Genomic DNA, 21,516 nt, shown 5'->3' with positions numbered 1-21,516 from the left:
GAAACATGTGGAAACCTGGCGGGACAAGATTGTCATAGAGGCTTTGTCTTAAGGAAAAGGAAGAGGCTGCGTTTGATAACACAAGAAAACCTAAGTTAATTGCGGGAATATAAACTGGGGGAAGAAATATTTCATGCCTCAAGGAAGGGAAATTGTATCGCCATGGATTTCGTACACATTGACACGCAAACACATGTTTCACTTCCACGTTATGAATGGAATTAGCAAAACAACTTTATGTGCTAAGTTCAGTTTAATATAAGGTTGGATGCTGGTTATCGAGAAAGTATGTAAGAGCATTTTTAGGAGAGCTACGAAAAAAACACCAAAAATTTGAACAAAAAAAACACCAAAAATTTTAAAAAAAAAAACACCAAGCAACTTTAGGAGCAACATCAAATTTTCGACGTCAAACTACGCGGTTTTGGATAAACCCATATAGCCCACGTCGTTTTTCCAAATCCGCGTCACTAAAGCCCAACTGACAGGCCCAAGCCCGACGCAGTTTTGAGAAAACCGCGTCATGTATCGCACATAAACTTTTATCTTTTTTTTTCTTTTCCAATCTCTGGCCCAATTAGAAGCCCAAGCCCACGCGGTGTTGGTAAAACTGCGCGGTTTTGGCAAAATTGCGTGAGTGATTTGATGCAATACCAAACCTGGAACCAAATATTGGCCGATTTGGTGTTTGGTTTGGTGTTTTTATCAATATGTGAATCTCCTTAAGTTGAAAAAACACCAAATTATTAGAAATTTGGTGTTTGATGCTAAGTTGATATCATTCCTAAAGATGCTCTAAGGGTACATAACTTTATCAATAAAAAAAAGTGTGTAGAGGGTGCATCCCACTCTTACTCCCTTCCATTCTGAGGGACCAGTGTCAAAAAAACACCCTTAGGCGCACCTTAAGCCTTTTGACAGAGCAACACAAGATATTAAAACTCAGTGCTTTTTATTTTATTTTTCCGTTTTTCTACATTTTCTACTTTGACTCTCAATTTTTGTTCAAAGGACAAAATAACTTTATTGATATGGAGAATTGTTCGATGTGATTGAAGCCTAAACCTCGCACCTCCCAGAGGCTCATGCATTTTTAAGAACACTGAGATCCATGCTCGACCAACCTAACTGCACATTGCCTACCCCATCTATAAGTACCGATGTGCCCACATTTCACAAAATATCATTACATTTCGTTTCGATATCCTCGAAATCCTCGGCATATACAATCTTCCATAACACGATACTCTCTCTACTCTCAAAACAGTTTCACTTTTCAAGACCCATCCTCATTTCTTCTCTCCCCCAAAAAAAACCTTCCCTCCTTTCCCGCCAATTCAACTCCAAACCCTAATTTCCCAAACCCAATTCAAAATGCCATCATTAAATTCACCAGGAAAAATAGTCAGATTAGAATTAGAAAACTTCAAATCATACAAAGGTTACCAAATAATCGGTCCATTCTTCGATTTCACAGCAATAGTTGGACCAAATGGTTCTGGTAAATCAAATTTAATGGATGCAATTAGTTTTGTACTTGGTGTACGTTCAGTACAATTACGTGGTGCTCAAATGAAAGATTTAATTTACGCGTTTGATGACAAGGAGAAAAATGAAAAGGGTAGAAGAGCTTTTGTTAGATTAGTTTATCAATTAGGTAGTGGTGTTGAGTTACAGTTTATGAGAAGTATTAGTAGTAGTGGTGGGAGTGAGTATAGACTTGATGGGAAAGTTGTTACTTGGGATGAATATAATAGTAAGTTGAAGTCGTTGGGTATTCTTGTTAAGGCAAGAAACTTCCTCGTTTTTCAGGTACTATATGTTTGTTTATGCTATGGAAGTTGTTGGTTGCGTTGTTATGTTACATTTTAGGTTATGTTTGTTGAATATATATAGTTTGTGACAAACTTGGGTATTGTTTGAATTCTCAATGCAAAAAAAGAAGAGTGGTGTATATGGCGTGTCCATGTAACATAGTTAAGAATTTAGTTTGTAACACACTTGGGCATTATTTGGATTTCTCAATTGCAGATTTGTATATGTGTTCGACTGTTCGGTAAGAAATAAGAAAATTTATGTTTTCAACACACAACAAGAATTAATATGCCTATTGTTTGGACGTGGGACTTAAATTTTTGTTTATAAACTTTGTAAAGGAATGAGTATATTTATGTTTTAAGAAAAATGAATTGGTAATTGTAGGTTTGGGAGTTTTTATATTTTAGGTTATGTAGTTGCTTATAAAATTTGTACCTAAGTTGGGTATTTACTGGGATTAATCTGCGACTAATGTTTATGAAACCAATGTTTTGTTTCATGTAAAGGTATGGAGAACAAAGTATGAGCTGTTGTCAGTTATAATCCAAATATTTTTAGGTTAGTGGTTGTTTTTTAGGTTAAGTATTTAGGAGTGAAATATAGTCTATTAGAGGAAAATTAGGCAATACTTTGCAACTTTGAAGGGGCAGCTTAGTTTTGATGTTCGTTGCCTTCGTCATTGGCTTATTTAAGTGGGCTTTATAGACAGGGCACGAGTAGATCCCTGTTTGAATAGAATAAATAGAAGATTCCAAACATTATATCAAATCATTGTTCTCTCTGCAAAGTCTTGCATTGTATTAAGCATGCCTAAAATGAAAAGAAAGTTACCCAACCAATTATCTTATAGCAAATGTTGATATAGATTCGAAATTAATTTGGAACATTCATATAGAATACATAATTGTTTTCGGTGGTTGCTAACTTGTCCGGTTACAAATTTACAATGTTCAAGTGCCTTAATATGCTCATCGTGCTACTATTCTGTATTTAAGTGGTGGTTCATTTCCTTTTCTGGAACTTACACCTAGTTAACTTTTTTGCTCAGGGTGATGTGGAATCAATTGCTTCCAAGAACCCTAAGGAACTTACTGGACTTCTTGAGCAGATCTCTGGTTCAGATGAACTTAAGAGAGAATATGATGCTCTAGAAGAGCAAAAAGCCAAAGCTGAAGAAAAAGAAGCACTTGTTTATCAGAAGAAGAAAACAATAGTCATGGAGAGGAAGCAGAAAAAGGAGCAGAAAGAAGAGGCTGAAAAGCATCTTCGCTTGCAAGATCAATTGGTATTTATTCTGACTTTTTGCTGTAACCTTGGATTGTTGTCATCCTCTTTTAAATTATTATTTATACAACTATATATAAGCTTATAACTACTTTGTCTGTGGCTTGCGCCATTAACTGCATTGGAAACTGGACTCATATTCTTCCTTGGCAATTTTAACTGTGAGGTAGTGTGCATTATTTTTCTCCTTGCTTGCATTGAAAAATTATGTCTCAGCAGTCTATCTGCTACACATTTTATTGTGAAATGGTGTTCTGATGTGGTATAGTTGCTCCTTCACCCCTCAATGAAGTTGGACGCCGACTGATACTTAATTGCGTAGTCTACTCCTCATCTTTGATAGTTATCATGTCTTATAGTAAGCCTTTTATGCTGTCATACACATCTTGCATTGTTCATTTCCTTCCAAGTTTTTTTTCGTATCTTTCAACTACTGTGTTCATAAGCTTTGCTGTTAGGGCAGTTGCATATGTTTGCTTTATCATAATAAGCTAAAAGTATGTTACCTTCCAAATATGCTCTGTTGGGCATACTTAGATTTTCTTTTTTTATTCTTGTGAGCTGATTGATTTATTTTTTGCAGAAATCTTTGAAGAAAGAACATTTCTTATGGCAATTGTTGAACATTGAAAAGGATATGGAGAAGGTGAACGAGGACCTTGAAGCTGAAACGAGGAGTCGCGAAGATGTTTTGAAGGAGCAAAAAGACTATGAACTTGAAGAAAGTTCTAAAAGAAGGGAACAAGCTGGATACCTAAAAGAGATCACGTTGCGTGAAAAGAGAATTGCAGATAAGAAAAGTATAATTGATAAGAAGGTGAGTCAACTTCTTATTGTTATGTACTTACTTTTCCATTGATTTCGAAACTACTTTATATTATACTTTTTCTTTTCTTTTCTTTTCTTTTACTAAATTTTGCTAGATGGGGACTAGAATATTGATATTGCCACCTAGATGAACGCTGACACAAAAAATCATTGGGATTTTAACAAAGAGGATAACCTATTTTGTTGCATATTGGATTAGTTTGGCATTTTTCTTCTGTTGATCCTTGAAAGCAAAATTCCATTTGTTATATAAACATAGTAGTATTCTTCCAGGGGTCAATAGGCATCTACAAGAAAACTTAGACATCCCCAACTAGGATAGCAACCCCTAGCCCACTTATGACTTATCCATTGGAATCCCATGCCATACTCCCTTACAACCAACTCAAAGTCTTGGAATCACAAGGTTTTAAATATTGATCCCCTATTGGTTTGGGCATTTATACGATTTGGTTTCCCACTTTTTGCTTTACTTTCAATTGTTGGGTGTTCAATTAAAGGGGTTTATTTATTATACTTCTGCCATATTCTCAAAGTTTGTTCAATTACCTTCAAGAACTATGTTAAATTATGTCTCTACCTATAATTATAAAAGGAACAGTGAATTTGAATGTCTTAGAGAGCCTGTCAATTGTAGCAGCTTAACCTTGGCTAAGTCTGCTTATTCAGGTAGTGGCTTATCCCATTTCATCTGCATACCTGCACACCAGTGACAAACCATGGTGTCTGAGCAAGTGCCCATGCGCTTGTAAGAGTGAACCTGATGATAGCTGAGACAAGTTGTTGCATCTTAATTTGTGTAATTCATAGATACTGTCCTGATGCATGGATTAATGCTTCAAAACATAGGAATTGATGGAGTTTCATTAGAACCGAACGAAAGAACTTGGCCTGGAGTTGCGGACAGATTGTTGAGACATTTTACATGTCGTGGTCTTTTCACTCTTTTGCAATTGGTTGATTTTTAATGTTTTTCTTCGGACCCTAAGCTGTCAAACATTTGTTTTCAAAGTTCCTCCGGGCTCCTAAGGCGCTGATTTGTTTATGAACGTAGTTGTAGACTTGTAGTTTGTCAAAGGCAGCACTTGGGAAGCCTAGCATCTTAACCACCCCCGTGTAGCACTGTTCTTCTTATTGAACATTAATCAATGTTTTCTTTTAAAATTTCTTTATCTCATTTTCAGCAGCAACTGGTTGTTGCAATTGCACCTACTTTCTTGTTTGTATTCCTGTTATATAAGCTTTTAGTTCTATCCCTCGTGACATCTTCCTTTTCACAGCAACCCGAGCTTTTGAAGTTAAAGGAGGAAGTATCTCGCATCAATTCAAAAATCAAAAGCAAAAGGAAGGAGCTAGATAGGAAGAGAGAAGAACGAGGGAAGCATGACGAAGAAATTAAAATGCTACAGAATGATTTTCGTGATGTGACGGAACGATTAAACAATCTAAAAGGCAACGATGGGGCTGGAAAAATTAAACTTGCTGACAACCAGCTGAGGGAGTACCACAGGATGTAAGTGTCAGAGCTAACATAATGGAAACTTGTTGGATACATTTTTCCTTTGCTTTGATTGTTATGCAAGGACTTCAATATCATCTTTTGGTTGTTTCATATTAGGGTAAATCATTCTGTTGTTCAGTAAATATACTCTTGATAGTGTCCTTTATAGAACTGATAATTTAGTAATCTTTTGTTTTACTGAAATGTCAAACAAGTGCACACTTGTCAATTTGGACGATAGAAAGATTTAAGTGGAAATATTTGTTGCCTTCACCCATTAAGAATGTTTGACTTATGCTATTACAATACTGCAGAAAGGAGGAAGCCGGGATGAAGACAGCGAAGCTGAGAGATGAAAAAGATGTGCAGGATAGGCAGCAGCATGCTGATCTGGAAAAACAGAATAATTTGGAAGAAAATTTTCAACAGTTGCAAAACCGGGAGCATGAGCTGGGCTCTCAGGAGAAAGAAATGGAGACAAAACTGAAGAAGATTGTTGATGCGTTAGGGAAGCACAGGGAAGAGCAGACAAGAGTAAAGAAGGAACTGACTGAGATGCAAGATAAGCATCGTGATTCTAGGTTAGTATGGTTCGTCATATGCATGTTGTTTACTTTTGGTCATAGACACATTCATCATGGTATTTGTCTATGATTGTTGTTTTTCCGTTTCTTGATTTATTCAATTACAATATGAGCCTAGATATTTCGTAGACAAAAGAATTGCAACAATTAATCCAACTGCCCCCCTGGTCCCTTACTCATGCTGTGTTCTTAACTTTTAACTTGCTAAACACCTTTTTTTTTAATCTTCTACAGGATCAGAGTTGATTCATTAAAAAAAAAGATTGGCGAGATTGAAAATCAGTTACGAGAACTCAAGGCCGATCGGCATGAAAATGAACGTGACTTGAGACTGTCTCAGGCAGTTGAATCTCTCAAGCGCCTTTTTCCTGGAGTCCATGGTCGTATGACTAATCTTTGTAGGCCAACCCAAAAGAAGTATAACCTTGCTGTTACTGTTGCCATGGGTAGATTTATGGATGCTGTTGTAGTTGAGGATGAACAGACTGGAAAAGAATGCATTAAGGTATGCATGCTAATTAAATGGTAGTGAAATTGTAACTTAGAAGAATAACAAACACTCTAGGGTTTGATAATTATCACTTTACCAGAATAACTATTATACCCCACATCCCAAATATACATGAAGAACTTGACTCTATCTCTGGTTTCGTTTAAAATGTATCTTTTTTCCTTTAAGTGTTTGAATGCACCAGATATCTACAGTGATGATTGCTTTTAAAGTTCCATTTCTGGGTCACCAATATAAGCATTTGTTGATCTGATTGGGATTGTTAGTTGTTATTTGTGGACCATGATAAGGAGTTAATGCTTTTGTGTTTTTGTTTTTCAGTATTTGAAAGAACAACGGCTTCCTCCCCAGACTTTCATTCCTCTACAGTCGATCCGTGTGAAGCCAGTAATTGAGAGGCTACGCACTTTAGGAGGAACTGCAAAGTTGGTGTTTGATGTAATACAATATCCTTTTCTGATCATTGATGGTATGCTCTAATGCTTGTGTTGTATTTGTCTCCTTGTCCTTGCCTGCCTTTACACCTACCAACATAAATGCATATGCCTATTATGATTATGTTTACCTTGTGTTATTTTGATGTCTGAAGTTCACAAAGAAGAAAGATGAGAGGGGGTTTGACTAAAATTCTTAAGGACTTTTTGACCTTCTCGAAATGCAGTTTCCAATATCTTATTAAGACCTTAAGTTTGCTGAGGTTATTAAGTTTAGAGATCTGGATTTGCTGCTAAATAATGGACACTAAAAGAAAGGAGTGTTCCAAGGTGGCTGGGCCCACTTGTAAGAGAACTGGGTGCTATATGAATGTCATATAATCCATATTCCCGTACTCTCTCTGTATAGCTGCTTATGTTAGATACATACATATTTTACGTTTTGAACTGTTGAGCTTAACAATCATACATTTGATCCGGCTTTGGAAAAGGCCATCATCTATGCTGTTGGAAATACCCTAGTTTGTGACAAACTTGAAGAAGCGAAGACTCTTAGCTGGACTGGAGAGAGGCATAAAGGTAAACGTTATAAGTTTTTGCTAAAGGATTTTTGTTTTTAACTCTTGATTGTTTTTCATTGTGATCCATTTTTTTTTTCTTCCCATCTCCTTCTAGTTGTAACTGTTGATGGGATTCTTCTTACAAAGGCGGGCACAATGACTGGAGGAATTAGTGGCGGAATGGAGGCAAGATCAAAACAATGGGATGATAAGAAAATTGAAGGTTTGTATACGTTTGTAAGCCTCAAGGTCTTGCTTTGTATTTCTTTTTCTCAATGAAATTGGTTGTTTATCACAAACAAGAAGATTACAGTTAAGAAAGTCTTGTCCGTTTACTGTCCTTCCTTGTATCCTTTGTGGAGGAAGAAAGGCTAGGCTTGTCCTGTTTTGCCCCTTCTCACCTCTCTTACCTACCACCCTTTTTATCTAATATAGGACTTAAAAAAGGTAAAGAAAGGTATGAATCAGAAATTGAAGAACTTGGATCAATTAGAGAGATGCAAATGAAAGAGTCTGAGGCATCTGGAAAGATCTCTGGGCTTGAAAAGAAAATCCAGTATTCAGAGATTGAGAAGGTAAATTACATGGATCTTTCCCCCCTTATTTCATTATGTGTAGGTATTTGCATGCATTTGGATAAGGTATCCATCTTCTGAAGCAAATGAGCCCTCCTTGGTTTGTTATGATAACCAGACCTTTAAGTCGAGAAGTTATTATTTGTTTGTGGGTGCGCTCATGTGCGTTTTTGGTGTGTCTGGTGATGTCCTCTGACGATCTTATTCTAATAATGTGGATGATGCATGTCTAAGCGCTTTTCAATTAAAGCAGATGTAACATTTGTTGGTCTAGATGTATACAAGCAAATTGGAAATTAAGAGTGAAAAACATAATACAACAGTAAAGGCTTAGCTTCTGTTAGCTAATACCCTTCTTCAGTCCTTGTGATGTAAATATAACATATGGCGCTGGATTTCATTCCTAAACACGATGCTATAATTTGTTGTACACGTAGTTTGCTAAGTTAAGGCTGTCAAAGAATCCTGACCCCAAATTACAGTACTAGCCTTTGTGCATGCTGTGACTTGCTTTTCCAGCCCGTTCCGGGGAAATGTCCCAACATTGCTTCCCTACGTTGCTTGCAGAACGTCAATTGGGGGCTTTAGCGAAGCGCTGGAGCTCCCCTGAAATTTTTAGGATGTTTCAATTATGTAAACCCTACTATATCCTTATAGATAAGCACATTTTTTTTTGCACGCAAGTAAGGATATATTATAAATAAAAGAATGTTTCATCGAGAGTGTTGTTGTTGCATGGTTATTAAAGCAAAATACTACAAGCAGAGGATAGTCGAATCTATAGTATGTCTTGAAAGGACATTCAATATCTGGGACGAAGTCAGGCCTAGTTGTTCTCCATAGGTAGTCTCCTGTACTCATGTGTGCACCCTTTTTTGCTGCAGAGTCGGCTCCAAAGTTTGCTTCTCTTAGAGTATGAGTGATACACCATTGTTCCATCTGTAATGTTGCTCTCTGCCATCGTGCTTTCATAGTCCAAGGTAGAGTCCCACCTTTAACCACCAGAATCACATCCATAGAATCATTCTCAATCCACAACTTATTCCATCTTTTGTCTATTGCCATTTCCATAGCCAGTACTATGGCAGTGCATTCAGCCTCAGTTTGTAACAACTCCTAGTCCATGCACTAGTATTCCCAAAAGTTCAACTTGTAAGTTCCTGAAAATGACACCCACACCTCCAACACCTGGGCTACCAATAGAAGAGCTGTCAGTGTTGGCTTTCACTGTCTTGGTCAGGTGGAATCCAAGAAACTTCTCTAATTTGCTTTGCGCGTGAGAGAAGCCCGAAAACAGCTAAGGTGGTTTAGTCCTCTCTTCTTCTCATATTGAGTAACAAAAATTTAATTCACTTATTCATTTATTAGTATGTACATGTGAGTGTTGGTGGGGATGAGTTATATGGTGATAAAGTTGAAACAAAAGAAGAGAAGCAAATTACTATACTGGGAGTTGATATTTTGATTAATCCTGAATTCTTCTCGTCATTTATGCCTAGGGAGTTACTATTAATAGATGTTTGCATTTACGAATTTCACCTTTTTTGCGTTCATGCTAAAATATTTGGTGAGAATCTTCTGCTAACTGTTGCAGCTTTGATGTAGTTGTGAACTTGTTATATTCCCTATTTTCCTCCTGTTTGCTTGCATTTTTGTTAGATGAATGTTTTGTTGCTCACTTAGTATATTTTTGTTGCAGAACAATATTCAGGTCAAACTGAAAAAGGTAAAGGAAGAAAAGCTGAATATAAAAGAAGAGATTCGCGTTATTAAGCCCGAACTTGAAAAGGTGGTTTGGTGATACTGACTGTTATCCTACTTTGTCTTGATAGGGTTTGTACTTGCTGGGAATCTATTCCCTTGTTTTAATTGATTTGTACACTTGACAGTTGAAGAGCGAAACTGCCAAAAGGACAGCAGAAATCAGTAAGCTTGAAAAAAGAATTAATGAGATTGTGGACAGAATTTACAAGGACTTTAGTGAGTCTGTTGGAGTAAAGAACATTCGTGAATATGAAGAAAACCAGCTCGAAGGTGCACAGCAGATGGCAGAAAAGACAATCGACTTGAGTAATCAGATGTCAAAGTTGAAGTATCAGTATGTGTTTATTTTCTTTCTAACTTTTAATGTGTTGCTAAATGACCATGTTATTTCAGTAAATCCATTTGACTTTCTAGTATAGAGTATACTTTTCATATTTGTGTACACATCTGTTGCTAGTCCTGCATTTTCAGACTGATATGGTATATTCACCATAAAGAGTTAACCAGTAGCCAACAAGAGTGAGATCATCAAACGTCTCTATTGTGACTCATGCTGGGTTGACCATCATCCATCCGACTTTCTATCTAATACTAAACCTATCTTTCATTAACAATTGGCATGAAAGAGAACCCAAAAAACCTTTTTGACAGTAGCAGTACAAAAGGATTTTAATTTTATTATGCAAAACACCAGTTATCAGCTGTTGCTAGGGATTTCAACTTGTCTGTTCCCGTCATCGGCTATCATCATTGACATCCATTGCGGAGTAAATGCACTAGCTATTGCATTACTTGGTCTTAATCTTGGACCATATAATGGGCATCCATATTGGGGATCACGTTAGTCACTGATTTTATTGTGATATTGAATGAATACTAAATTAATCCATTGGAACAAATAACCTCCGCTTTGTAAACCTGGGGAGATCCACCAAACGACAACCTAACGATGATGCTTCATGCATATGTATTGTCGACAGTGCGATGGATACCTACTTCTCTTTTCATACCTTCTTTAGCTTAGCTGTAAGCTGCCTTATGAATCAAAACACTTGAGCTGTTATTAGCTCTCGATTAGTAAGTTGAGTAAAGAGGTTTACTTGCCAATTGCCATAGTATATTTGGGAATTCCTATACCAGTTGCCAAGAAACCAGGAGAAATTGTGATATACTCTTAAGATATTATTTGTTTTTACCATACATGCCCCTATTTCTGTTTTTCTCACCTTTTAGTTTTAAATTGTTTTGACAGGCTAGAGTATGAGGAAAAGCGAGATGTGGACACTCCAATCACTGATCTGGAATCTTATTTGATATCGTTAGAGAAAGATTTGAAGCAGATGCAGAAGAAAGACAAAGAAATTAAAAGTGTGACTGAGAAGGCTACAGATGAGATGAATGAACTGAATGAGAAAGTTCAAGGTACATATTTTCTGTATGTTTATTATCAATCTTTGTTACATCTGAGTATAAGGGCAGTGTCACGATATCCTAGAATTCATAGCATATTTTAATCTGTTAGTAACGCAAGCCATGAAGGATTAGGAAGTGCAACGTAAAGGCGTAACACAAATTATAACAAGAAAAAAGAAATATTTGGTTAGACAGGGTGTATTATGTATGAAGTTCAGATGTATTGGGCACATCATGGATGAAGTTTGATTGGGAACATTGTACGTCATGGACTACAGGCGTATGCGTCTTCTAGGGGTTAAGTACTGATGTGCAAAGCTAGAGGTAGAAGTGGGTTTCCTTCACCCAAAGGTGTATATTTTTACTGCCTTTAAGCATGCTTACGACTACATGTCAAAGTGATTACACTTTCGAGACACTTTTTCAACCCCTTTTATATCACAATTGTCTGGCTTACTTGTGGATGGGCATACATGAAAGTACAGCCTGGCTGCTGCTGCTGTCGTTATTTTCATGATTACTTATGCTCTATTCTTCTCATCTCCATCTGTTTCTTTTGTCTGTCTCACTCTGACACACAAGTACACAGGCAAAGGCACTTGAGAGATTGTATTAAACTTTTGTTTCTGCTGTCATTTTACACATATTCGTATCCCCATTAGTGGCACTCATTATTGTATGTTTTCTTTGAGATTCTTATTGATGCACATGAGCCTGGGGTTGTTTTTATTGTTTGATGTAGAGTGGAAGTCCAAGTCAGATGAATTTGAAAAATCCATCCAGGAACTTAAGAAGCGAGGTTCAACCATTTCAACAAGCATAGTAAAACTGAATCGTCAAATAAATTTGAAGGTTTGCTTATGTAGGAGTTATAATGTTAAATATCTCTTGTTCCCTCAGTTTTTCAGAAACCGTGGTCTGATGTCAAATTTACTAATTGTTGTACGTATCTGTTTGATGTAACAGGAGACACAGATTGAACAGTTACATGCACAGAAGCAAGAGATAGTGGAAAAGTGTGAACTGGAGCAAATAGTACTTCCCACTGTTGCTGACCCAATGGATACTGGATCATCTGGACCCACACCGGTTTTTGACTATAGCCAGCTAAACAGATCACATATCCAGGAAATGAGACCAGCTGCAAGGGAGAAACTGGAGGTGGAATTTAAACAGAAAATGGATACCTTGATCTCAGAAATCGAAAGGACAGCTCCTAATTTAAAGGCACTAGATCAATATGAAGCTCTGCAAGAGAAGGAAAGAGCAGTAACTGAAGAGTTCGAAGCTGCAAGGAAAGAAGGGAGAGAGATAGCTGATGAGTATAATTCTATAAAACAGAGGAGGTAATATCCAATTGCATTCTCAATTAAATGCCAGTTCCTGTAAGTTATGTGGCGAAATCAATTAAAGCCAAGAACTACTGTGTAGGAAATCTATTTTTGATTTTTGATTTTTGATTTTGGCTTTTGATTTTGATTATCTTTTTTGGATAAGGAATATAGTTTGATTATGTAACTACATCATGTATTTAATTCCAAAATGCAGGTATGAACTGTTTATGGAAGCTTTCAACCATATTTCCAGTGTTATTGACAAGATCTACAAGCAACTTACAAAGAGCAACACACATCCACTGGGGGGGACAGCATATCTCAATCTGGAAAATGAGGATGACCCTTTCTTGCATGGAATCAAATACACGGCCATGCCCCCAACAAAGCGTTTCCGTGACATGGAACAGCTATCGGGAGGAGAGAAGACTGTTGCAGCACTGGCATTACTTTTCTCGATCCACAGGTGTGTTCAGACGAGATTAACTGCTGCTAATTCTTAATTTTTTACCGCGATAACTGGATAAGTTATACCGCATCATTTTACCGGGCATTGTAATAGCATCATAATAGTATTATTTACCCAGAAATGGTAAATTTCGATATCAAACTATACCTTGGAATAATTTCAGCTAAAATTTTATTAGCGAATGCAAGTATTAAAACACTTTTTTAAATAGCTTCAGTTAAAATTTTCTTTATAAGAATCTTCTCTCGTTCATTGATGTTAAAATTTCACTTTCATGTTGAGGCATGACAGACTTTATTCACCATTAATTGCAGTCCCTTATAGAAAGAGGCCATGAAACCTTAATCATCTCCTGACTCCTGATCTTTTCTGATTGTTAACCAAATTTGGCTTGGAAAGGCAATCAACTTGTCCACTATAACAACCTCCTTGGACAATATCAGTTGATGTCTAATATTGAGGATTTTTTTATCATTCAACAGAGCTATCTATTGAAGATGTGGGGTTATGAAATGCGAAAATTTTGACATGCAATAGGACATTAGAGTTGGAAGCAAATAGCAATATGAACCTTCTGTAGGTATCGGGTAGGGAAATTCCAGAATTGTCTCAACTTGTTTGTTTTTTGTAAGTGAGATATCATTGTTGTCCTAAAATTTAGTTGATCTATGTAGTATTGTTCGGACAGGATAAAACTTGGTGTCTATGGCTTCATTAGTTACTTTGAAATAATACTTCAATGTTTTACATCACCTTTTGGCAATGACCATTAGTATCACTTTTGTGACTACTAGGGGATCTGTTCATGTTTCCATTAGTCATGAGAATCATTAGAACGTGGAATCTTGTATTTGTTTGAACAAACTGTTCTTAAAGGATAATAGTAGCTTTTTTGTTTGTTTGTTGAAGTCTTATTTTGAGCTGATATTAATTTGTGTATTTGAACTGGTTCAGCTACAGGCCTTCTCCTTTCTTTATCTTGGATGAAGTTGATGCAGCACTAGACAACCTAAATGTTGCCAAAGTTGCTGGTTTTATCAGATTGAAGTCATGCAATGAGTACAGGGGAACTCAAGAATCCGACGGAGGAAGTGGTTTTCAAAGTATTGTTATCTCCCTGAAGGACAACTTTTACGACAAGGCCGAGGCATTAGTTGGAGTTTACAGAGACTGTGATAGAAGGTGAATACTAGAAGTATTTATTAATTCATCATTTAATTCTGTAAAGTTACATCCATCTTTCCGTGTGGTGCTAATTACTGTACTTTTGTCAGCTGTTCAAGAACTCTGTCAATCGATCTGACGAAGTACCGGGAGTCATGAAAGCTAGTGTGATATTGTGTAGTAGGTTGCACATATTGGAGTAGTTGATGCTTGTACTCACCTAGAATTGTTTAATGTAAATATGTTTCCTTGAATTGTATGTTGGAAGGCTCTGCCTTATACTACGAAGTTTCATCTTACCAAATCCGAGTCTTCTGTGATAGGAGAAGACTAAAGAACCCCAAATTTGAGTCTTCAGTCATGACTCGTGACATATTGTTTAGCTATTCAGCTATTCCATACTCAGGCTTGGAACAAGACAGTAGCAAACTTGGTGGTATTGCAAACTTCTGCTCTTTTGTAAGTGAAACCTGGAGGTAGGTGCTCTATTTCTTGAACGTGCTCAGGTGCTGTATGGTGAATTGGTGATTCATAGTCCTGTATTTGCCACGTGCTTGATACGAAACCTGGATTGTATCATTTCTTGAATGTTTGTTAACGTATCCCAACGTAAGTGCAGGTTGGCTAAACAGCTTACCTGGTTCAAGTGTCCCACTCCTGCCTATTCGTGTGGTAAGACCGTAAGACATAATTGTTCTCTGGTTCGTAATTAAACCATCGAAAAATAAATAAATATTAGTAATTAGACTAGACTAACACTAAATGTGGTTTATCGAGTTATATTAAATTTTGACTTGTAAAATTCGGCGTGTATTGTTTATATATGACGTATTGTGGGGAGTTTAAAATTCTGTCAGTATAACCTCTATCACGTACCAGCTGAATGTTACCTAAGAACTCTCTCCAGATAAACCGCTGAAGGTTAATTAAGAACTCTCTAGATAAAGTCTGCAGCTTTGAATTGACAGGAAACATTCACTTGATTGTTTTGGATTGGTTGGGCAACTGGAGAGCAAAACTGGACTCAAAACCACAGGAGAATTATGTGGACAATTTCTTTCATAGGTGGCGCATTTTTAAGACATAGATATGCCATTTGGACACTCTTAATTAATCATAAGAAGTTTTCTAATACAACATGAACTCTTAATTTTAAGAAATTTTCTAATACAACACAACTCTAATTAGGGGTGTCAATGGGTACCCAATTATTGGAACCGGAACCGAAATTGAATATTCGGGTTCTGGGTCTTAAAAAGTTAGACTCATTTAAAACAGATCATTAAGAACCGAACCGATAAAAAACTAAATAGTAAAAAACCCGTGGGTATTTGAACCGAACCGGAACCGATTAGTATGATTTCGATATATAAAATTTAGTATTATATTATATTTAAGATAATCAAACTAATACATTATAATATAAAATATGTTTTTTATGTGTAAAAGTTTATTAAATATATATAGCATAATAGTGAATGTGTATTGTTAAATGTATATTTTATAACAGTACGTTAAACAAGTGTATCATAGATGTTAATAATAATGTCAACATGTATTTTCTGAACTAACTAATACATTTTATATTTATTAACGTATGCACGTGTATATTTAAATAGGATACACATGCTTGATATATTGTGATACACGCACTTATTATAAACTAATATGTAGTGTTCATATTAAAAATTAGTAATGAGATGTAATTATAAGACGTATGTATTCGCATGTTCGATTTAAAATATAATGCGAGTTAATACACGTGTACAAATATATGTGTATGCACGTAAAATATATCAAGGTAACAAATATATGTGATTGCACATGTACACGATCGAGTTAATACAAGGAAACAAATATATGTGTATATACGTAAAAAAAAAATCAAAATTTTGGGGTTAGATATTTGATTTTTGTAATTTCTATATCAAAGCTTGAAATTATCACATGCATGAGTGATAAATATTTTAACGTGTATGATTGATATATGTTCATAGATTGATGTAAATATAATTGTTGTTACATCACTAATTATACATAAAATATTATCATGTAGAAAAGAAAAAAATAAAAACAAAAATAAAAACAATTTTTAGTGTTTAAATGATTGAAATTGTTTAATAATCATATTAAATAATAAAGACCCAAATTAGAACCAAAACCGATAAAAAATCGTGGATTTTGATGGTTTTGGGTTTGGTTCTATAATTCTCATATTAAAATCGTTGAGAACTGAAACCGATAGAACCGCATTTTATATTTATTAACTTATGCACATGTATATTTAAATAGGATACACATGCTTGATATATTGTGGTACACGCACATATTATAAACCAATATGTAGTATTTATGTTAAAAATTAGTGATGAGATGTAATTGTAAAACGCATGTACTCGCATGTTCGATTTAAAATATAATGCGAGTTAATACGCGTGTACAAATATATGTGTATGCACGTAAAATATATCAAGGTAACAAATATATGTGATTGCACGTGTACACGATCGAGTTAATACAAAGAAACAAATATATGTGTACGACGTAAAAAAAAATCAAAATTTTGGGGGTTAGATATTTGATTATTTTAATTTCTATATCAAAGCTTGAAATTATCATATGCATGAGTGGTAAATGTTTTAACGTGTATGATTGATATATGTTCATATATTGATGTAAATTAATATGATTATTGATACATCACTAATTATACATAAAATATTATCATGTAGGAAAAAAAATAAAAATAAAATAAAAACAAGTTTTAGTGTTTAAATTATTGAAATTGTTTAATAATCATAATAAATAATAAAGACCCGAATTATTAGAACCGAAACCGATAAAAAAAACTATGGGTTTTGATGGTTTTAGGTTGAGTTCTATAATTCTCATACTAAAATCGTTGAGAACCAAAACTGATAGAACCGCAAATAGTAAAACCCAACCGAAACCGTTAAAACCCGACCCAAAATTGACCCGTTGGCACCCCTAACTCTAATAAGTCAATCAACATCTGACAAGGAAATTTTATACGACTCCAATAAGAAAACATTGCTAAATCAACTCCAAAAACTTATGTTAATAATTATCAGTCATTGAATTCCTCACAAAAATTTAAGGGATGTGAATTTTAGAAATGATTCCAACCATATGGCCGGGTCTAAAACTTTGTCTTAATATTAAAGCTCCCACAAGAGGTATTTTTCGAGCTCTATTAAAAGTCTACGTCATCTTCTGTTAAAACGGGAATTTCTCTCCTATTTGAAAAATGGAAATTCCTCTTCTATTATAACGAGAATTCTTATCTTATTAAAACAAATTCTAACACTTCTAATTAAAACGGGAATCCTTCTCCTATTAAAACAAAATCTTTTTTCCAATTGAAAAAACGGGTTTTTAAAACTTAATTAAAACTTAATTTAAAACAATTAGTTAAAAAATTAAAACGGGTTAACAACTAAAATGGTAGTCAACGGGTTAGAAAAAAAATCTAAATGTTTTCAAAAGAGCCGGCTCTCGAATGGAGTGTGTTCTCACTGTCTGAGAACATTGTGATGCTAGAGGCTGACACACTAATTTGTTTTTTTTTTTTTTTCACCGTTCTGTTTTGTTCCTGTTTTTTTTTTGTTTTATGTCAAGGCTTATTTATCCTCATTTATTATTTGTGTTTATATGCGTTGTATTAAAATTATGAAATCTATACAAATGTGAACGCAAGCGCTGTACAAAGCATTCCTTAATCTTTCTAAACACGAATCAAATACTCGATATGAAGTGGATCAAATGAGGGGTGTGAGTAGGGGTGTCAAAATGGCTCTCAAACCCTCAGCCCGCCCCGACCTGGCCCATGGGCTGAAAAAGCCTTCAAAATGATGCCCTCACACATGTGGGCTGGGTTTATCCGGCCCTCAAGCCTTTGAGGGGATGGTTAGGGCCTAGACTTTGAAACTTAAGCTCTCCTTTAAGTCCGGTTTTCATTAGGCTTTCAACATTTATTAATATATTTTAATAAATTTTTTTACAATATATTTTATTTTGGCATTAATATGTTAAAAATCACTTAAAAGAATATTTATCTATTAAGTTTACCAATTTTATAATTTCATTATAATATTTTATGAAATAAATTTAACTGATATTAATTGACTAATACAATTTTAACAAGTTTTTTTTTTTTAGTAATTTAAAGGTTTAATTGTAAAGTGTATTTGATTTTATTATTTTTAACTAATGTTTCTAAATTAGTAGTAGGATTGAAGGGCAAGTAAAGGCTTCGAGATTTAAGTATTGGCCAGACTTGACCCAGCTCTCAAAGCATGAGGACTTCATTGTTTGAGGGCCGGGTCCATTTGAGACCACTAAGTGTGAGTGTGCGTGTGTGACCGTGTGACTCTTGAAAATGTAAGTGCCATTTGGTGGAATGGAATTGGAATATTGTCAAATATCTTGCCTTCGGAACACATGTACACAGTATGACAGTACACCCAAAGGTAAACAGATTTACTATTTTGGGCCTAGTTTTAACAAACTTAACAGATAACCACTTCTTTTGCCCAAAAGCAGATGACGTTTCAATTCATCTGTTTGATCATTTCAACAACTGTTTTGGCGCCAGCTTACCAATGGTTGGAATTTGAAAGTTTTTGTTCTCGTTGGCCATAACTTCCTCTTCCTTCGAAAGAGGAGAAAATAATGAATATTGGATTCTAGAGCCGTTTCTCAATTTCTGATTATCTGAGCACCTCTGGCGTTCAGTTTTCCGGGAGATACCGGAAGTCGATAGCAATGACCAAGGAGGACGAAACATTCAGCAGTAGAATCTCTCAAGAAAGCCAAGAAACTGCTGATTCAATTTTCTCTGATGAAATATACACACGTCCTACTGAATTGAAGCCCCCGGTGAAGAAAGCATTGCTAAATTTTCGGTGCAAGTTACAAGACGCAATCCTTGGGAATTATATATACGGGCGGTCCTATGGACATACCCAATCTCTGATCCTGGGCTCCGATTTGGATGATGATAGTTTAGTATTACTGGAAGATATTAGAGATATCTCGCTTTGGGGAATACCACTTTTACCTAGCAAAGGCCATGAAGGTACAGATATGATCCTATTGAAGTTCTTACAAGCAAAAGATTATAAGGTAAATGAGGCGTTTGAAATGCTTAGGGATATGTTAAAATGGCGAAAAGAATTCAGGACGGATACTATTCTAGACGAGAACATTTCTTTGCACCTTAAAAATGTAGGCTATGTGGATAATACAGACAGAAAAGGTCACCCTGTATGTTACTTGATCTATGGGGCTTTGAAAGAGAGAGAGATGTGTAGCACATTCGGATCAGGAGAAAACTGCAAAGAGTTTCTGAGGTGGAGGGTCCAGGTTATGGAAAAGTGTGTCCAGGAACTAAGTTTTAAGCCAGGAGGAGTAAATTCAATTGTTCAGGTTACAGATTTGAAGAACTCCCCAGGACCGGGGACGAAGGAGTTGCGTATTTTTGGCAAGAAGGCCTATATGCTACTTGAAGAATACTATCCTGAACTTACTTACAAAAGTGTAAGTGAAGAAAAAAGAAACAGCGTATTTTACTCCTATTCTTGCCTTCACTGATATCTCAAGTTGTGCACACAACTTATATGAAAAAGAATGCCATTACCTGATCATGTCATTTCATTTCAACTGATTTTCCAGTAGGTATTAATTATAGCAATCAAAATTCGAAGGACATAAGTGAAAGGTTTACTGGATTCATATTTCAACTTCTAAGCAACATGTGAAAGTTGAACACTTTATTACTTCAACAATTCTTTTAGTTTTTTTTTCCCTAATGTAAGCTGGGTTATTTTGATCTTGCAGATTTATGTCAATGTTCCATTCTGGTACTATGCGTATCACTCTGTATTTACAAGATTATTAAGTCAGAGGGCGAAAAGCAAGTTTGTTTTTGCTCGTGCCTCTAGAGTTACCAAAACCCTGATCAAGTAATAAGAACATTATCAGATACATAGGTATTTACAAGCTTTCTCAACTCTTGATATAATAACAAAATGTTTTTGGATTATTTTGCTTGAAGGTATATATCCCCAGAGAACCTCCCAGTTCAGTATGGCGGTCTCAAGAGAGAGAATGACAATGAATTTTCGCCTGAAAATCCAGTTCTGGAGTTGGTTGTTAAACCTGGTTGTATAGATAGCATCCAAGTCCCAGTTCCTGAGGTAACTAAACATGTCGTGGATTCATTTAAACTCATCAAACTAGACTAAACATTACATTACCTGATTACCTTCATCTATGTCTACCACATTCAGACAAATGACATGTTCGTACATTCCCAATTTGTTTTGAGAGAGATACCACATAAAGTGTGCATTTTATCTTATTTTCTCCAACCAAGACCATGGTTTAACCTAACATATATTTATCATGTTCACTTATATTAGTTATATACGAAGCAACAAAATACCTAGCTAGTGCATAGGGAAAGTCGTGCATTGGTGATTTAGGTGATGTTTATTGCTCAAGAGAGAAGAACCACCTACCACGTGAAGAAAACATTTATAGGAAATGTTGTACGTGCATTGGCAATTTAGCCCATTTTATTGCTTAAGAGTTCTAAAGCTTATGAGAATGTTGCATTCATCTCTCTTTTCTCTGTTCTTAAACAAAGTCCTGTTATCCCTTTTTCTCATTGTTTTTATTTTGTTGATGAGATCAGCCAGGAGTGTCTGTGGTCTGGGATTTAACCCTAGTCGGGTCGGATATGTGTTACAAGGAAGAATTTGTTCCAGACGATGACTGTTCATACAACATCCTAATTCAGAAAGAAAAGAAATTTTCAGGAAGTGTTAGAAATTCATTTTATATCAGTGAACCGGGAAGGATTTTGTTAACTATAGACAATATGACCTTCAAGAAGAAGAGAGTTTATTACAGGCTTAAGATAAAACCCACTGTCCCCATGTACATTTCCTTGAAATGACCATTTTTTTTTAATCAATTTGTAGTCACATAGATATTTCTCCTGTTTCATTTTGCACAATCTGTGTGTGTGTGTGGGTGACTGGGTGTGTGTGTTTGTCGTTTATGTGGAATGGAAGTATGGAATACTAAACCTTAATTAAGGCTAGAAAATTTACAGTCTAAAAGGATTTAACCAACTTTCAATCCATCAAAAAATTTCTCCATGTGTCACTGGTAGGAAATTTTTTCGGAAACCAGGCCAACTATATATAAAGCCAGGTTTACAGCTATTATGGCAGGTTCCGATGTACTTG

At 35.6% G+C, this 21,516-nt stretch overlaps 2 protein-coding genes across 4 annotated transcripts; both read left to right on the top strand.

Annotated features, from left to right (window-relative positions):
• Positions 1-1,259: 1,259 nt before the first annotated feature.
• On the top strand, positions 1,260-14,891 carry TTN8 (Structural maintenance of chromosomes (SMC) family protein). Of its 3 annotated transcripts, XR_015193504.1 has the most exons (19): positions 1,260-1,812; positions 2,867-3,103; positions 3,686-3,919; positions 5,211-5,443; positions 5,746-6,012; positions 6,250-6,520; positions 6,848-6,974; positions 7,432-7,539; positions 7,636-7,743; positions 7,956-8,095; positions 9,795-9,884; positions 9,985-10,193; positions 11,112-11,281; positions 12,015-12,124; positions 12,239-12,618; positions 12,821-13,072; positions 14,030-14,257; positions 14,350-14,474; positions 14,563-14,891. XR_015193504.1 is itself a non-coding variant. In XM_086558265.1 (18 exons), exons 1-18 carry the CDS (start codon positions 1,375-1,377, stop codon positions 14,396-14,398), a joined length of 3,651 nt encoding a protein of 1,216 aa, XP_086414391.1. In that variant the 5' UTR covers positions 1,260-1,374; the 3' UTR covers positions 14,399-14,891. The 3 variants fall into 3 exon arrangements, 2 of the variants coding, with proteins under 2 accessions (XP_086414391.1, XP_086414392.1); XM_086558265.1 differs by having other exon boundaries at positions 6,848-6,972; positions 7,430-7,539; positions 14,350-14,891; XM_086558266.1 differs by having other exon boundaries at positions 14,036-14,257; positions 14,350-14,891.
• On the top strand, positions 14,798-21,264 carry LOC147505870 (patellin-4-like). The gene is made up of 5 exons (XM_086558267.1): positions 14,798-14,911; positions 15,208-19,798; positions 20,099-20,223; positions 20,316-20,457; positions 20,958-21,264. Exons 2-5 carry the CDS (start codon positions 19,025-19,027, stop codon positions 21,219-21,221), a joined length of 1,305 nt encoding a protein of 434 aa, XP_086414393.1. The 5' UTR covers positions 14,798-14,911; positions 15,208-19,024; the 3' UTR covers positions 21,222-21,264.
• Positions 21,265-21,516: the final 252 nt, after the last annotated feature.

Source organism: Coptis chinensis, chromosome 4 (genome assembly GCF_015680905.1).
Source record: "Coptis chinensis isolate HL-2020 chromosome 4, ASM1568090v1, whole genome shotgun sequence".
In the NCBI taxonomy this organism is placed as follows: Eukaryota; Viridiplantae; Streptophyta; class Magnoliopsida; order Ranunculales; family Ranunculaceae; genus Coptis; species Coptis chinensis.
The sequence above is the reverse complement of the archived record's forward strand: the minus strand, read 5'-3'. Positions and strand labels throughout refer to the sequence as shown.

Excerpts from the sequence above, each read along its gene's own strand:
- LOC147505870 (XM_086558267.1), top strand. The coding sequence starts at position 19,025 with ATGACCAAGGAGGACGAAACATTCAGCAGTAGAATCTCTCAAGAAAGC. Across the intron at positions 20,224-20,315 it reads GTTACCAAAACCCTGATCAA|GTATATATCCCCAGAGAACC; the intron begins GTAATAAGAACA and ends TTTTGCTTGAAG. Across the intron at positions 20,458-20,957 it reads TCCAAGTCCCAGTTCCTGAG|CCAGGAGTGTCTGTGGTCTG; the intron begins GTAACTAAACAT and ends TGATGAGATCAG.
- TTN8 (XM_086558265.1), top strand. The coding sequence starts at position 1,375 with ATGCCATCATTAAATTCACCAGGAAAAATAGTCAGATTAGAATTAGAA. Across the intron at positions 9,885-9,984 it reads TTAAGCCCGAACTTGAAAAG|TTGAAGAGCGAAACTGCCAA; the intron begins GTGGTTTGGTGA and ends TACACTTGACAG. Across the intron at positions 12,125-12,238 it reads ATCGTCAAATAAATTTGAAG|GAGACACAGATTGAACAGTT; the intron begins GTTTGCTTATGT and ends TTGATGTAACAG.